At 51.9% G+C, this 17982-nt stretch overlaps 1 protein-coding gene across 1 annotated transcript in view; it reads right to left on the bottom strand.

Annotated features, from left to right (window-relative positions):
• The window catches only part of znf804a (zinc finger protein 804A), a 38921-nt gene extending 24102 nt beyond the window's left edge, over positions 1–14819 (bottom strand). The window contains exon 1 of the mRNA XM_029247356.1: positions 14006–14819. Within this exon, the coding sequence (XP_029103189.1) occupies positions 14006–14116 (111 nt within the window). The 5' untranslated portion in view covers positions 14117–14819. The remainder of the gene's footprint in view (positions 1–14005) is intronic.
• Positions 14820–17982: the final 3163 nt, after the last annotated feature.

Below are 17982 nucleotides of genomic sequence, written 5' to 3'. Positions count from 1 at the left end.
AGACAACGGCGAGGTGCGTGCTTCCGCAGAGGCTTCGCTTAAGCGGCTGCAAGGGCGAGAGTCAAATCAACTGTGAAAACACTCACAGCGAAGACACGAGCGAGATGACTTGCACAGGATTAAACAGCATAGCTCAGCGTAAATCACATAGCGTTGGCGTGCGGAACCTCATCGGTAACACAACCCTTCGGGTTGGAAGTTCTGTTTCATTTGCGTCAACGCGGTGGCGCATCGGAGCAGAGCAGAGTTCTCACCGAAACAGACAAAGAGAAGCCAAGCGTCAGGCCAAGGCACCGCGCAACGACTCATCCTCGAGTCTGTCTCTGCCCACATTTTGGACCGCCATCGTCTCGGCGTTACTGGGAATCATGTCAGCTGCCACGTGCTGCTGACCTTACGCGTGCGGCCGTGTTTGTGCTCCAACACGCTCCCACTCACGCAAAGGCCCACAATCACACATCACATAGAAACATATGAAATTGTTGAGCAGGAAAAGTGAGAGCACTGCAAGACCGCGCACTAAAAATACTCAAATGTATTTATAACAAATGCTCTCAGTTCCGTAGAAAACCAAGTGGGACTGCATTACCGGGGCCCCATTTCTTAAAAAAGCACCAATCAGGGAGGGAGATTTCCATCTATCGTTGCTATGGCGCACACAGAATTTTTGAAGATATCTGCGCTTTGAACTGGCTGGGGGGATTATGGGGAGAAAGCTCAGTGGCACGGTCTAGCCAGACTAACTGAAAACATGCTCAACCGTCACCTCCCCAGAGAAGAAGGCCGTGGACCATGAGAAACAAGGCAAAGTTAGCGCCCCAGACCACCAGCACACACCTACACGCGGGCAACACAACAAGACCTCTGTCACGGAGTCAATGAAACACATCCCACCACTACATGCGCACGCACTAAGGGTGATGCTATTATAACACACTGGGCATTAATGAGTTCCACGATGCCTACAATGCCTTGTAGTATGTCATTGTGATACTGGATCATTCTGGGATTATTGCAGGACTGCATCATTATTACATTTATTCATTTAGCTGATGCTTTTCTTAACGTGACTTACAGTGTTAACCTACTTCATACAGCCACATCATTTTTTACTGGAGCAATTTAGGGTAATTACCCTGCTAAAGGGTACTACAACTGGAGGTGAGATTCAAACCTGCAACCTTTGGGTCCAAAGGCAGCACTTCCAAGCACTACTCTACCAGCTCTCCTGTTGTAACTTTGGATCATTACCATACTTGTACTGAATCATTACGGTACTGGTACCGGTGCTGGCACTGGATCATTCCGGTGCTCATATTTGATCATTTTGGTATTGGTGCTGTAGTTCATCGTGGTACTTGTGCTGGTACTGGACTGCTGAGATACTGGTGCTGGTACTCAACAGTTTAATTTTGCAACTTCACGGCACTGTACCGGTACTAGATCATTATGGTACTGGATTATTCTGGTTCTGGTGCTGATACTTCATTGCTGTGTTCATGTTGCTGCTACTGGACGACTACAGATTTTGGATCCTTATAGAACTGGTGCTGATACGAGACCATTGCGCTATTGGAGCTGGTCATTATAACATTTGTACCAGTACTCATCCATATTGAGCAGTGCAGAGACATTAATGCCGTGTGCTGAACTGGATGCACGGAGGCACGCATTCTTTTTACGTTTGCATTACGAGTCATGAAAGAGGGTCAAGCGTTTGCATGCCGAAAACAAAGTGTATAAAATACAGATAACTTCATATGTATACATAGCTCTCGGAGCTGGCAGATCATGGAAGGGTGAAGGCGTCACAAAGGCAGACGCAACAACATGAATGGGACGTGAAGGGCTTCCCAGACGGCCGGAGCCCGCAGGGCTGCTTTTCGCGTTCTGTTTTCGGGGTGTTTGAACAGCGCCACTCCCTCCACCCCCCCTCCGCGTCGAGCTCCGGCTGCCGAGCACCTCCATCAGGAGTCTCCCGGAGATCAGATACACACGCCTCCCCCTCCGCCTCCCCCCTATTAAATTACTGTGTCGGAAACCAACCAAGGGGAAAGCGTGTGAGTCATCTTTGTAAAATGTGGACTTACCGCGAAACAAGAGTGTAAAAACCGCGGAGCAGGTCGACGGGGCAGACAAGGGAGATACCCCCCCCCCCCCCGTCCGTTCCCGTTTGCCTTTGCCTGTCGCGCTGAAGTGCAAGCGATCCATATGCCACTATATAAGGAAGGAGAGCAAAGCAGAGGGCAAAGAAGGTGCCTCTTAATGGTAAGTCAACTCCTGGAGACAATACCCAATCTGTTACTCTTTTGGCCCAGTGAAATCCCATCACAAAGGAAATCAATAGTCATTGTAGCCCTTCTTCCTCTCACATGGCTGTTTGTCTCTTAAACACAAGACCGCCACTTGCAGCGGGCCTCAAACAGTGGCCTGCCCTCGAACCCGACGGATGCGGGCCGCGCGGCGCCGCCGCGAGTCACACTTAACTGGTAAGTTATGACTTCCACCACCCCGGCTGCGGGAACGGGAGAGATAGCATTGTTCTGTGGAAAACCCATCAGCCGCAGGAGGATTGCTTCCTCGTATCGGTGTATGGGAACACCTTAATACGGATTATTTAGATACAGCGAACGGAGCGGCTGGATTGATGTCCCGTGGATGGATCTCGCAGAACCCATTTCCAGCCGGTGCCATCAGCCGACGCTGGAAGATGGAGCGCTTTGCGTGGGAAAAGCTGCAGCCGTCCCGCCCTCGTGATCCATTCTGGAATTTCCATTTGGCCACGAACACGCAACGCTCTGCAGGGTGAAGTCGGAGGCACGGCTTCTGCCCTTCCGCCTTATCCTCGAATGCAGACGAGCCTAGCATTTGCGGATGGTGTACTGGCTTAACTCCGCGCTGAGGTCGCTCCGCGTGAAGTCCCACCAGAGATTCTGCTTATTATTATGTACCATTACAGCTTAAGATGCCGTCAGACGCACCGAGGCGCCACGAAGCGGATGCCTGTTAATAAGCAATCAGCTAAGTGCTCCCGCCCCCCAAACTGCTAAATTAATGTCGCTGATTGCGACCAGAAGAAATAAACACAGTCACAAAGGTCACATGACCTCAAATTAAGACTAATAACCTCTTTAATCAATAATGTGTTCGAGTGTCAGAGATGGAGGTGCGCTGAGCCAAGTTCCCCACGGTAAATGGATGGATGTGTGCGGTAGCCATGTTCAAGAAGGACGGTTAAGAGACGGCCAGCTCCATCTACTCCCCATGCAGAGTATAACTTTGCTCTGCTATCCTGAGTACGCACAAGCCAGCGCTGTATGTACATAAAGTTAGGGTGTGTTTTGGTGTAATTTAATTAATGACTTGTGTATAGTTTTTTCGACGTATGCAAAATTTCATTGCGCTTTAAAATTCAGTTAATTAGAACTTGATGAATGGCTAATCTCTCTTAATGCATGTAATCAAATATAAGACAGCCTCATGTGCCATATAGCGAAACAGGGATTTACTCCGGCTCTCTTTGTCCAATTTTTAAAGCAAACAAATACGGAGGTGTTTTCCAAATTTATAGCGCACGTTTCATCTGTTTAAAAACAGGCATGCGGCCTGATTACATTTAGGTTAAGTTTCCACGGAGGGGGTGTGTTATTGCACTCGTCGCCCAGGTGTGCAGCGGTACGCATCATCCCGCTCGGCCCCCTGAGGTGGCCAGGCCCACGTGGCCCCGGGCCAGCCGCCGCTCTGCTAACTTCCGACAATCGCTCCGCGTCCCGCGCAGCAGAAGCGTGCTGGAATTGCCCATTCCGGGCTGCCGACCCGTGAGATCCCAAAGAGCAAATGAAGCACCTCTCGCCCTGCGCGGCCGTGGTGCCGGAACATTGGCCGTGTGTTCGCTGGCAGACGGCGCGGGGACCGGCAGTCCATAAAACATCTCCACCGCAGAGTGGAGATGGTATCATTGCCTCTCAAATAGGCCCTTCAGGCCCACTGGAAACAAATTGGCCTGATCTTATGGTAATTCCTCAGGTCCCACCCAAGGTTACGTAAGCCATTCGCTCTCCCACCCCTGCTCTCTCTCTCTCTCTCTCTCTCTCTCTCTCTCTCTCTCTCGCTCGCTCTCCTGGCCCATTTGCATGGCTCGGATGCCTTAATGCTGCGCCACATTTTGTCAAAGCATCCGTTAAGACGGCACGCTGCGCCAAGGACGTGCGCCCGTTGACCTTAACGCGTCTCTCAGGGAGGCCGCCCGGTGGCCGTGGAAAGTACTTCACCGTTTGACACACACTTCAGAAAGCTTAATGAGTTTTCCCAGTACTTAAGACGAAGTTGCTAATGAATTTGATTAAGGACTTAGGCATCTCGGATAGACCAGCGTTCCCTTGACAACCCTTGACAGAAGGTGGGGAGGAGGGAAATTGCCATCGCAAACCCTTTATGTACTTTATATCTCCCATCAAGCAACAGCAGGGGAGCCCCTAACGTGGTAATTATGTAGCCGTATTTCCCACAGACATCCTAAAGGCATGCAAAATATATCCATAACATATTAGGAAGTGTCCTCCGGTCCCAGTGACTGCACACCGCTAGCCCCTCCATGCCAAATTCGGCGGTTTATTTCTACTTCGGGCGAGCCTACAGGATACCTGCCTTTTACTGGAGTGAGTTATAAAGGAAGAAACAGGACCGCAACCAAGCCACCCAATCGGAGGAGGCGTACAGGCAAAAAAATAATAAAAAACTGGAAGGGAAGGCAGGAGGGAGGGGAAGCAGACGCGGTATGGAGAGTAATAGCGGAGGTAATTACACGGAAAAGACAGACAGGCAGCGCAAAGAGACGCGAGATGAAGCGGGACGAGAAACCTGTGCATAAAGCTGTCTCTCGCCGTACCACCCCCACACCCCACACCCCGCCGACACCCCCCGCCAGGGCGATTTAATTTAGGCAGCCGACGCGGCGGACCCCGAGCAGCTGACCAAGCACATTCCAGGGCATCCTTCTGCAGCCATTACTGCTGCTGTTGTTTCAAGTAGAGATTAAATTAGAAGCGAGAGAGAAATAAATTCCTTGCATCTGCCAAGCAGAGAGACAAAAAAAAAGGAGAAGAAGAAAATCAATGTTTTTCTTTTTTTTTTTCCCTTTTTTTCTCGCGTGTGAATTCTAATGAATGCGGCTACCGGACTTGCCTTACAAATCACCAGCAGTCCTCGCTTGTTTGATGCCTCTGTGATCTGGGCCAGGAAGTTAAGCTAAGCAAAGCAACTAATTGAAGGATATGTTTTTTTAATCTGTTTTTTTTTAGCGCTTACTTTTAAATGCTGCTCCTCCATTCGGAACGACGGCGCCAGTGATATGTGGGGCTTATGAAGGGGAGACTCGGCCGGATGCACACCGACGGCGCGAATAGTGGCACGACTATAGGAGCGGCACTCCTCACTCCTCCCTTCCGCGTTGTAATTGTATTCAATTAATGACTCTCCCTTGCAAGTGACAATCGTTGCACTCGGAAGCGACTCGGGTAAATTGATGCACGGACTTGCTGGGCCCATCAGGAGTCCCGGTGACAGACGGGGCTGCGTGCAAAGTGCTCGGACGCACCTTCCGTACGCTCCGTTCAGCCACGACTCAGACCGAGCTGCAGAAACATGCTGCGTTTGTGCAAAGAGACCGTCACACGGTAACGGGCGGTGGGAAGGTGGGGTTACGCGGGCCACCGAGAAGGGAGCAAAAACGCTTTGTTGGCTGTCACTACGGTAAAAACCCCTTTTTGCCAAGAGACCCCTCCACCCACACCCCAAGGATCTGCGGTAAAGAGAGAAGCACTTTCCGGAAGCCTTGCTGAGTGGGATTTGTCGGATGGAGAACTGCGCCGTAGTGACACTCACAGGCACAGGGACATGTGCTCACAATCACGCATCTATACACACACACACACACACACACACACACACACACAGACACACGCACACATACGCACACACACACATACGGAGTCCCAGAAATAACCGAAAAACAGATTTGCGGCATTTCGGGGGAGCCTCCGTGTGGCCTGTTGCCCATGCGCGCAGCCCCCCGTGTCGTCGACCGTGTGGTCAGAGACTCGTTCCGATCTGGTCCGGCAGCGTTTGCGCTTCGCTTTGCTATTTTTGTTTTTCAATACGTGATGTGCCCGCCGCCCCATCCCTGACGGATTAAAACCCACTGGCGGATCCAGAGCCTGCAGCCTGAGGCAGAGCAGCATGAAATTGTGCCGGCCGCTGTCCCTCCTAATCATTTTCACAGGAAGCATTCAGACGCTTTGGAGAATGTGGCAGATTCAGTGTTTTGGGGTTAGGGGTCAATGGCTCCCGTTCATACCCTCGCTCTACACTCGATATAACACGAGCCTCACGCACAATGACACGAGCACGAAAAAGGAGGGAAGGAGCGCGAGTGCCGGGTGCCACGTTCGCTCTCTAACAGCCTTCGCAGGCTCTCCTGTCGAGGACAGGACGAGAACAACTCCCTCGCTTTGTTTTCCGTCCTTGCTTGCCGTGCGCCGGCCGGACACAATTTGGAGGCTCGTGTTGAGTTGTGCTCTGAGTCATTAGTTTCGCTGCGTTTTCTTCTATTTTTCCCACTTTTAATCCGAGAACAAAGCAGGGCTGCGTTCTGGCCATCGCTCGTTGGTAATACGTCGTCCTTAGAAGGAAAAGCAAGAGCGGTACTCGCTCGTTCGCTGTAGAATTTATTTTAATGAAAATGAATGAAAGAAATAAAAAAAAAAAAAAAAAACCCTAAAGCTTTTCTGCATCTTTAAACTGGTGAACTATTGCACTAGTCAAAAAATGTAATTCGTTATTTTTGGAAAATAGATTTATTAATTGATGATTATTTCAATGGAAGCAACTCAGTCTTTGTGGTGCTGAGCTGATGTGTTTGTTGGAAGTGACAACATCACTAATTTATGCAGCTGGAAGTTTTAACCGGAGCGATTGGGGTTACGCGCCTCTCTCGAGGGTACTACCGCTAAGCCCTTAGACGTGAACCAGCAACCCTCAGCTGTCTTCAAATGCCATGCTTCTTGCTGCCAGGAATATGACAGATGCCAGGGAGACGCAAATGGTAATTTTATTGTTAATGTCAGGGTGCGAGGTGCACCCCTCCCCGGTTGTATGAGGGAACCGCCAGGTGAGTTCCGGTGACAACAAACCCGCTCTCCCCCCATTTAACGGATCGTCATCTGTCAGCTCCCACCTGCCGAGAGCCGCGGCGCGTGGACTTCACGTACACGGCCTCCATCAGGTGGCGTGCGGCAGCCCACAGCTGTCTCGGTCACTCTATTGCTGTCCCTCGTGATGCTTTTTCTGTAAAACGACTTACGATGGTAGGCGACTTACCACGGTTTACCTATGTATGCAGTTGGGTAATTAATACTGTACCAGTTCGCGGTAAGCCCCTTTCTCAAGGGTATTACAGCAGGAAGTGGGATACAAACCCGATTCCTTCTAAGCGCTACCTCGTGTCCCGTGTACACATACAGTAAATGCAACCTTTTATCCAAAAAACAAACTCGGTGACAGCAGAGATACACGGTGATGAAAGCCGCTGAAATCAATTGCTCAGCCACTCAAAATACATTTACTGTGGTTTTCCTTTTATGACATGCTGGTTATTTCCGGCACTGCGAAAGAGCGCTGCAACTGCACGTCCTCTGTTTGCTTATTATTATTGTTATTATTATTATTATTATTATTATTATTATTTTCAGTCCGCATTAATAACTCATAGGCACGAATAATGGCGACTTGGCCCTTGTGCCAGCGATACGGAAAGGAGAGGGTCCCATCATGTCGTGGAACTCCAGCTAAACGCAGGCCACTGCAGCAACGTCGCCGGATGACCCTGAATCTATTCACGGGGACGTGGGGAGCGGAGTGCGGCGGGCCGAGGCCGTCTGGAGGTGAGGGAGGGCGAGACCGAGGCCGAGGGCACCTGAATAATTAAGCACCTCCAATAAGGGCTTCAAACAGCCTCCCGTGAGGAGGGGAAGCGGGGCCGGTGCACGGGCCGTCTCCCTGCGAAAATGAAGTGCGAGATGAGCGCGGGTCCCGCGACGGAAACGGCCGCCCCGCAATCACCTCATTAAACCAGGCAACGGGGGCTTTTTATCGCGCGCAAGCGATGGGAAGAGAGACTAATTGACCGGCATGGCTGTCGCCTGTTCTTCTTCAATAAAAAAAGAGTCCTCTGGTTTTGAAGGACGTGGGAGGCATGTGAACGCCTCCACACTTAACACATGACCGTATGGTCTCGGCGAGAACATGTCGCTTTCGAGCCGCTCGCCGGGTCTCCGTCATGTTGCGGCAGCGCCGTCATGCCCACCCCCACATCTGTGTTTGCTGTCGGGGCCGGGAGGAGCACCCCCCCCCCTCGGAGGAGGCTGTGTTCGAGAGGCTTCGGAGAGCCGGCAGCAGAAAGCCCCTTTTGTGCCGGTTAGGAAGGCTAATCGCATGAAGGAAGAAACTTCTGAAGAAAAATATGCCGGGACTCCGGGCTTCAGGTGCTTTGGTGGGGAAGAGCACACGCTCGTCCCCCGAATGCTGCAGGTTCGAGTCTCCGGCGGAGCCCGGCTATAACGTCTTTCAGCGAGCCGCTCAACTTTAATTGCGCCAGTTGTATTCGCGCCTGTGCAAACGCTTCGCGTTCTTAGGCGTCGATGAAACCCGTGGCTAAGCAACAAAATTACGATCGCGCACATTAACGGATCCAACTGAAACGCCAGCGTTCGCGCATCTCAAGCTGTCGGCAAGCGGTACGAGTAGCGGTGGGAGGTTCCCGCTTGGCGTCCAGAGGCCACGGGGGCCCGCTCTTGCCCCAGAGCACGTTGCCCTCGCCGAACCTCTCTCCCGTGCCACCGCTTCCTCCTTTGCTTCGCGGCATTAATAACCGCAGAGCGAGGGAGCTTCAGAAAGCTGTAAACATGCTCCTGAGATTAGAGGGGATTTGTCGTGAAGCCCCCCCCCCCCCCCCCCACCACCACCATCCCACCCCCCCGCAAGGTCGCTTTCAGACGCTGCCCTTCAGAGGTGAGGCTGGCTTTTGCGCGAGAAGCGGTATTTTTATTCGCCTACGTGGGAGTGTTGACATTTTTAACATTAAAACGCTGAGCCGGATCCGTGCGGCGCGTTCGCGAAGGAGTGTTTTTGAACCAGCCAACGATTCCTATCATATCCAGATGACATTTCTCATAACACACAGACTGAAACCAACTGGGTAAGGAAACAAAATCGGTCCCCGGACCCACTTCGTTTAGAGAGACTGAATAATCATGATCGGGAACAATAACAATATGCCGCTCTCCCGTGCGTGACATGAAACATCTCGTTCCGCAATTGCACGGGCATAGGAGTGAGGTGTAAAGGGGTAATGCTTTCATGATAGTGTGTAATTTCAGGATTATGATACACCAGAAGGCCCACAATAAATTCCCGCTATGGTTCTTTGACTCATAAGCACAGTGTTTATCCAGGGGAGGGTTTTCTGGGAATAAGTGCGCAAATGAGGGCCCTTAAGGGACTCGGAGGGGGATTTACACCTGAAGCCGAGGTTCCTTCCGCAGCCCTTCTCGTTCGAGAGACGTTCCGAGGAAAACCGAGCGAGCGGTCCGGAGCCTTCTTCGATATTTCTCTCAGTGCGACGTGCACCATTTGCTGGAATGAATTGCTTATGCTCTCCTTTTCCTCCAGGATGCACTTACGATCTCTCACACACACGCTCAAATACCCACGCACCTGGGTGCGCACACACTGTAAAAACAAATATCGCGCACTTGGGAGCCGACAGACTGTAGAACCAACTGGCCCACGGAGATCTCGGAGAGCGGATGCTTCGGAGGGCACTTTAGGTTATGCAAATGAGCCGGTGCCCAGCGAACGGCCGAGGGGAGCCGGAGAGCATCGGCGGCGGGGTACGTACGTCACGGGCGAGTAGAGTCAACCTCGCCGCGTGAATCCGGCGATAATGACACGATGCCGCCTTCCTCGCCGGTTAATAATGCATGGTTGTGGGAGACTCGGGCCGCATCAGACTCGAGCCCCAGCCATGTAGCGAAAGGACCGAGAAGCCCGAGTCCGCGCGGCAATCAGGCCCACACATTAATCACAGAACACGGCCAAGCCACGCTGACAGCTTGGATAGCGCTGGCACCATTTTGTCTGGTAATTAATTGGGACAGCATTCCAAGCAGAGATCCTGTGCATCTTACTTTTTTTTACTGTCACCGTTTAAAGAAGTTCCTCTTTCTCAAATGGGAGCGAGGGCAGGCGCCAATACCGCCCCCTACGTCTTCCCATAACCAAACAATGGCGGACTGTCGGGCGAGCGCCCCGTGGCCTCGCGAATCTCCATCTGATCCGGCCGTCTTCAGGCTCTGCGGGGGGCTGCGGTCGGAGCATAGTGTCCCCCCAACACCTCCCGCCGGTGCGAAGTGCCTACAACTAGTGGGACGCAAACCAGGAAGGGGCACGGTGGCACACGGGGGAAGATGATGAGAGCTAAGACTGGACTTGGAGTGAGTGGAAATGTGGCGCAACTGCCCTCCGTTCGCATATGTAAATTCTCGCAGGACCGAAGCGCTCCTCGGCGCTCGCGTTCGGCGCTCGTCGTGCTAGGATGTACGTAAACAGTGCCTCCAGGAGCGAAGACATTGGAAATAAAATGGATCGCAGTTAATGGAAAGCTATACTGTGCGCTTGCCGCCTCTCCGAGGACATCGCTGGCATTTGTAAGTAGCTCCCTGTAATGGCAAGAATGGCGCTCAGCAACCGTAAAGGTCTTGAAACCAAATCGAGAGCCAAATCAGAGAAAAGTCTTTCGGCCAAATTAAAACACAACTCTTTCCCCTTTCCCTGCCAACGGAGCAAATAACTCTGATTTTCAGCAAGAGCGGTGACGGCACTGCGAAGCCCCTGTAAGAGTGAGCTCAGCGGCTGCCAGAAAGAGAATTTTCGTGGGGAGGGTGGATCGGTCCCGACATCCTCCCACCCCGAATCGAGACGGCATGCAGACGGGGTCCGGGTTTTCCCTCTGTCCCACCTGGGACCTCGTTTGCCTTGGAAACCATATGCGAATGGATTCAGTTCAGTTGCTCCTCATACCATGACTTTCCAAACATGAGGAAATGAAGTCGATCAAATTTCCAGAAATATATTTAACAAATATTTGGATACGCGTAATAACGTGTTTGGCAATGAACCCATATCCATTAACCGAATATAAGGGAAGGACTACGTGTCATAAACAAATGGTTGTGCTTAAAAAATATTTTTAAAAACTTGTCAAATACACTGGCACATTAATAACACAAAGTTTAGCATGCAGAGATCTATTAAAAGACTAACTTTGAGTGATTTAATATTTACCACAGTACTCGCAGTCCTAAAGTATAATTTACCACTCTGTTTTGAAGGGGAACTGCAGGGAGTGCTTATGGTTTTAAAGATTTTGCACATTGATTGGTGGAAATATGGAAAATCAAAAATACCCTATGCTAGAATGGTGTAATAACGAGAATAACGGGAATACCGCAACAGTATTATATATACACCCAGCTATAGCGTCCGAAATGTCTTTACATCATTCGGCACGCTGACATTTTCTCCACGAGAAAGCAGCTGGAGGTCAAAGAGCTGGCCGAACCTCTCGCAAAAGCGCATCTGCATTGTGCGCAGCAGCGGAGGTCTGAGGCTCTCCGAGGGGGAATCGATGAAGCCGCAGAAATAATAACTCCAGAACGTATATGCACATTTGTGACTTTTTCAAGCGGCACCGGCTGCTCACTCGCAACCTTCACCGTTGCCTGGACAGGGTGTCACTCTGCACCACGCTCACTTCGCTCACACATATACCCTATAGATACGGGGGGAAGAATAAATGGGACACAGGAGAAAGAAACACAGGGGACATCTGTTACATCTCATTTCATCCCGTTGATGGATTTCAGCCCATCTCTCATAGTTTAGGTAAAAGGCTGTGTTTTACGTGAAGGGAGGACATGTATTAGTTTAAGTGTGAACGGTGGGGAAGCTTTCGCTCGGCGACCCGCGGTTTAACAGCCTCGCTCACACTGACCCTTTGGCCAAGCCTTGCAAACTCAGCATCTGTGCCGCAATGAATCTCTGCTAATGATAGCTGTTTGAGTCCTCAGCTGCCAGCACTTCATTTCCTCTTTGACTTGCCAAGAGACCCTCCCGTGGCGGCTCGAAGAGGCCCCCACCACACTCAGAAAGAGCATGCCAGATGACCAGTCTGAGCAGTGTCGCTGGAAGTTTCCAACGCAACCTCACGGCATCTCGCCTCTGCTGCATACCCCAAGCTGCGATGTGACATCCTGTGGCGCCGACTGGCCCTCGGGGAAAAGCGGGCAACATTTGGGAATCAACAGGTGAGTCCTAGCTGGGCGCCACGTGGCGCGTGTTCCTTACATGCGCGCCAAAACATTCGGATGGCGAGGCGAAGAAGCCCCAGGAACAGGGCACCTTCACCATGTGGCTCTGTTGTATGGAGCCGGAGTGCGGCAAGCGTCACTGCTGGGTCGTGTCCTTGCTCTGGGTGGCGCTCCTCTCTCCGGGTGGCGCTCCTCCCTATGAGAGATATTCCTCTCCCCGGTCTACCCTGATCTCCACACTGCGTGCTCCGCTCCTCCGGCTGCCCTTCTTTCTCTTCTATTAGTGAAGCATTACACGGGCGTCTCTTTGCTGACGGTGCCCAAGGGGGCCGGTGCCAGTGAGCCGCGCCAGCATCCAACAGCTCAACACTTTCTAGTGTCTTTAACAAAAGGAACCCCCCTCTCCCCAGTGCCACCGTGTCGATAAAGTGGGGACGAGGATGGCCCTGATGAAACCGCGTGTTCTGGCACACAAGCTCTGGAGCGGCCCGATTTACAGCCCCGACATGCGGCGGTGGGGCAAGGGCCATTTGTTTCATCGCCGAGGCTGCTCTCTGTCCCCCCACCCCTTGCAGCCACCCCCATAACTTGGGATTAAACAACATTAGCGACTCGGCTCAGAAAGATGGAGCGCGGCGATACCAAGGAAACCACGGTCTGGGCTGAGCCGGATAAACTGCGCCGAGCGTCGGGGAGGGTACCAGGGATGGGGGGGGTGTGACTGTCGGGCAATCCGCAGCCAAGCGGCCTCATCACCTCTCCAGACTCACCCAGTGGATGAGTGGCTTCGTGCCGCGAAGCCCCTGGATTCCGTGGTAGCCAGGAAAACCCTGGCGCCGAGGCGTCGGGAAGACAGGGGTGCGGCGAAGGAGGTCTCGCATTTTTATTACCACTTTAAAGCCTGGGAAGCGTCCCCCCAGGAATAGAGCACTTTAATTAAATTACACCTCGGGGACGGAGCACTTTCACTCTTCCACCATTCTCCGTTTGCACTCTCCACGCCAGACACAAACTAGCACACAGGGGGCACTTTTACACACATCTACAGCGGCAGAATCAGAGTTGCAACTCTGAAGAAACTAAATTATTGTTCGGTTGAATCTTTTTCCCTACGATATCTGTGCCCTAGATTGTGCAGCTCTACGCGAATATGAAAAAATAATGTATTTGGGGATGAAGGGAGAGCCTCTGGTCTGGAAACAGAGATTAACATCAGGCTAAGCCCCTAAAAGAGCTATTAAGAGCCAATCCCCAGACATCACTTATGACTGCGCGCATGGAGATTAAAAATCATCCCTCTCCATCTGTTGGGAATTTTATACTCAGTCAGCGGCCAGGACGCCTCTGCCGCTCTCCGCGGCGCTGTCGTCCATAACAGTCGAGCGGGGAGACCTCCGAGCGGCAGCGAGGAGCCCTCCGTCCTCGGCCCCGAGGGGCAGCACACCCACGGTTGAACCCGCGCGCCTCTGCTCTGAACTTTCTCAGAGGCTCGGCGCTATTGTGCCCCCCCCCCCACGCACGGACACGCACGCTCAAACACGTAAACCGCCGAGAAGATGCTGCACAGCGTTTGCACTTACCAGGTGCTTGTTGCCATTCTTGCTGAGGGGGCCCCGGAAAACTCCCTTGATGTTGCGAAAGTGCCCGTTGCTGAGGTGCGTGGAGCTGATGACAATGTAGTAACACGCCATGGGGCACCTGCAGCTCCCATGCACAGGGCGCACTGAGTCCAGCCGAATGGGGAAGGGGGCACTGAGCTCAGAGTCCCGGCCCGAGAGAACGCGCGCACCTCCACCTGTCAGCAGGGTCGCCCAGAGCCACGGCTTGGTCCTCGGGTCGTGGCCGGGTCGAGAAACCACTCATCCCAGGAGGGGCGGCACCCCTGGGTGCCTGTGATCCCGAAGCGGAGTGAGAGTAGAGGGTGATCAGTGGTAACTGGCTGTGCCGTGTGTGAGTGTGTGTGTGTGCGCGTGTGTGTGCGTATGTGTGTGTCTGCGCGTGTGTGAGTGCGTGCTGCAGCTGCGTCGCGTGTCTCCGCGCCGCTTCTCACTCCGCCGTGTCCTGAGCGCCGCGGCAGTTTGTGCTGCTGCTACCGCCGCTGTTGTTGCTGCTGCTGATGCTGATGCTGATGCTGCTTGGTCCGCGCGCGTCGTCTGCCGGGCGGGGGGGATGCTCCGCTCGCCGCCGCGGAGGCAGGCATGGCGTTATAGAGCGCTCCGCGTTGCCGGTCCAGTGCACGGAGCCAATGGCATAGGGCCGGGAAGAGAAGTGCATCTGTCACACTCAGCCTGTGCAGATCCACTGAGTCAGCCCCCGCTCCGCAGCCAACCAGGATCCAGCAGCCTCCACGCCTCCCTCCCTGCCCCCCCCCGCCTGCTCTCCTCTCTCTCTCTCTCTCTCTCTCTCTCTCTCTCTCTCTCTCTCTCTCTGTTTCTCTCTCTCTGTTTCTCTCCACGTACACACACACACACACACACACACACACACACACACGCACACACACACACGCACACTGGAAGGAGCAGTGGCAGCACAACTTCCAGACTCCAGGAGTAGGTACAAAGGAGGCGGCTCGCGCTCTCGCTCACTTGCTCGCTCGCTCGCTCGCTTTCTCGCTCACCAGGGATGGATTGCTGGAGTTTATCTGGGAGATGTGTGGCACATCCCCTCTCATCTATCTTTCATCTTCAGCGTTAATCTGTAAGAGGGATCCTATCAAAGGGCCAGTGTGCGCTGAAGCCACCGCTGCTCCTCTGGGGCAATGCTGTGCCGGCGCGCCCGATTTTACTCTCCACGAAATGTTGTCGGGAACATCGCTGCTGCACCCGAAAATCATCTCCTTCGTTACTTGATTAGACTGCTGCTTTCAGACTTCGGTTATCAACGTTAAGTCATGTTCTACAAGTGTATTTCCGCAGCCAGATCACATGAACAATTAGGTGCTCACGGCGAGATCAAACAGCAGCCTTAATTTCATTTGAGGCATATCAAGTCGGGCACAATGTTGGAAGGGACAGGTGTGATGAATATAAACGAAAGGAGGATTCAAGGCTGAATGGCTGCATGGCTTGTTGAAGCCAAAGTGGTGGATCTGGCCTTATGTCTTTGGCTGCCGGGATGCGAGGAGGCCGTTCCCCTGGTGGTCTGGAGACCAGGTCTGAAAAGAGGCACCCTAGGAGTACACTGAGAGAGAGAGAGAGAGCGAGAGAAAGAGAGAGAGAGCTTCTTCCCTTGACATGGGAAGGAACAATAATGCCTTGTAACCAAGCAACGCAATGTTTGAACCGGTCCTGAGTTACAGCGGAAAGCCAGCAGGGAGAAATGGGAAAAGGAAAGACAAGCTTCTCTGATTTCTCCATGCACTCTTGTGTTCACTCCCTGGAGGTAAAGGGAGGTAAAGTGAAACAATATGCAACGCGCCGTCCTCCTGCGGACACGGTGTCAACGATTCGCCGGATGTATTCTGCGTTGCTTCGGAAAACACCGGATGCTCCATTTCCCCGCTTTTCGTCGGAAAAGACATTTTCTGTAAGGGCTTCCGACTTACCGCGTGCCATTAATATCCCGAGCCGCAGTGCGCTGCGATGCGTCTTTCGAGTACAGAAAACTAACAAAGTTTAATTCACTGTAATCTTTAATTAATGGATCCTGTCCTCATTAATGACGTCCTCGCCAGAAAAAATGGTGCAATTTATGTTAAGCAGTAATACGAATCTGAGAGCTAAGTGTGCCGTGCTGTTTTCAAATGGGTTGCATCAATCTTTGCAACTCTGCTCATCTCTTGTGGGAGACAAAGAGCTCATGCTGACCTCCCAAGTCATTTAGTTCGTAGGGAGCTATTCAGGACACACCTATTGCGTCTGCAGTAAATGGAACCGCGAAACATTTACTTCCCGGAAAGTGAAACATACTGAGCAGTAAACATGCTGTATATTGTTAACCTCACAGGTATTGATTCACAATTTGCAAACAGACAAACAAAAGCATCAGCCTTTTGGACAGTCTAATTGGATTCCGCATTGGTGATCGGAAATCAGATATACTCAGCTATTATGAAAGCCTTCCGTGCGGAGAGAGAGTATCCGAACCACAGCTCAACATCAAAAAACCTTTGCATTAGCGAGAATCTTTTTGCCATGCCAACAGCAGGGCGCTGGAATCCTCTCTCTGTACTCGGCTCATCCGTCCGCCCCGTGCGCCCCTTTGCCGCCAGGTGACCCCCTACATCTGGCCTGTTCCTTTGTCTCCAGGTGACACCATAAACCACACACACACTGTCCCATACAGAGGTCGTGGGGAGCCGGAGCCTAGCCCGGAAACACAGGACGCAAGGTTGGAGGAGGGGGGGACACACCCAGGACGGGACGCCAGTCCGTCACAAGGCACCCCAAGCGGGACTCGAACCCCAGACCCACCGGAGAGCAGGACCCGGTCCAACCCACTGCACCACCACGCCCCCCCAACATAAACCATCCTCACCCATTTGTCTCCGTGTCCTTTTTTCCAAAAGAACAGACACCTATTCTACTTTAAAGGGATAACAGAAGGTTCTCTCATGGGATTTGAGCCCACCACCTTCCGGTTAAAAGCACACACCCTTAAGCACTGCACTACCTTTCCGGAACACCCAGGGAAATACACGAGTTATCTTTTAATATACTAACTGAAATGATGGCAAGACAAATTAAAACAAACACACATGACTCAAAGTTTGACCAAAGTTGAGCTGTTGTTGACAACCCAGTGAAACACATGCTAATCAACACAGAAATGATTATTTTAATAAGTAGCAGCATTGCTGTGTGGCAGTTGGTGTCACTGTGTTCATAAATCAAATCAAGGGCTGATTATGGTACCAGCTGGCAAACATCTCTGAGTAAATTTCTTCTGTGACAATTTGCCAATGACTCATTGTTCCTGCCAAAGCTTTCAACCGTCGCACACATTTCATTCCCGTTTCTGCATGATATTGTTCACCAGGCGGGCAATGTTGCCGATAATTATAATAACATTCACAAAGAACAATAAAAAGTCTAATGACGATGTCCAAAGCATCACAGGCAAGTGTAAATGTAAGACAAGGCTAAACATAGACGCGCTCAGGTGCGGTGTGTAAAAAGCACCAATAAAAACGGCGATCAAAAAAAATTTTTTGGTAACTCCTAATTTTCAGCATAAAATCTAATAATGTATTTATTTTTTATTTTTGCAAGTGCACGGATTTCCTCTTAGTCATCACTTTGACCGGCACGGTATAAAATATTTACCATAGTGCATTTTAGAATAATCTGCATATGTTTGCTGTTTGCAGCTACTTTGGTGCCCGGGTGTTTCCCATGTCGTCCTACAGCTGGGGAAACGGAGGGAGGAGAGCCTGCGGAGGGGGTAGGAGGCTGAGCTGAGTGCAGCCACTGGCAGCTCATCAGGACCCCATTCAAACACACGCTTGTTGCTGAGAGAGCCTAGAATCAGAGCGTTAAAGAAAATCCATGGAGGATTGATCCATACCCGTCCGACAGGCTCGGCGATAAGGAGCGCATTTTGCCCAGGCAACGGT

This window comes from Scleropages formosus, chromosome 21, assembly GCF_900964775.1.
Source record: "Scleropages formosus chromosome 21, fSclFor1.1, whole genome shotgun sequence".
In the NCBI taxonomy this organism is placed as follows: Eukaryota; Metazoa; Chordata; class Actinopteri; order Osteoglossiformes; family Osteoglossidae; genus Scleropages; species Scleropages formosus.
The sequence above is the reverse complement of the archived record's forward strand: the minus strand, read 5'-3'. Positions and strand labels throughout refer to the sequence as shown.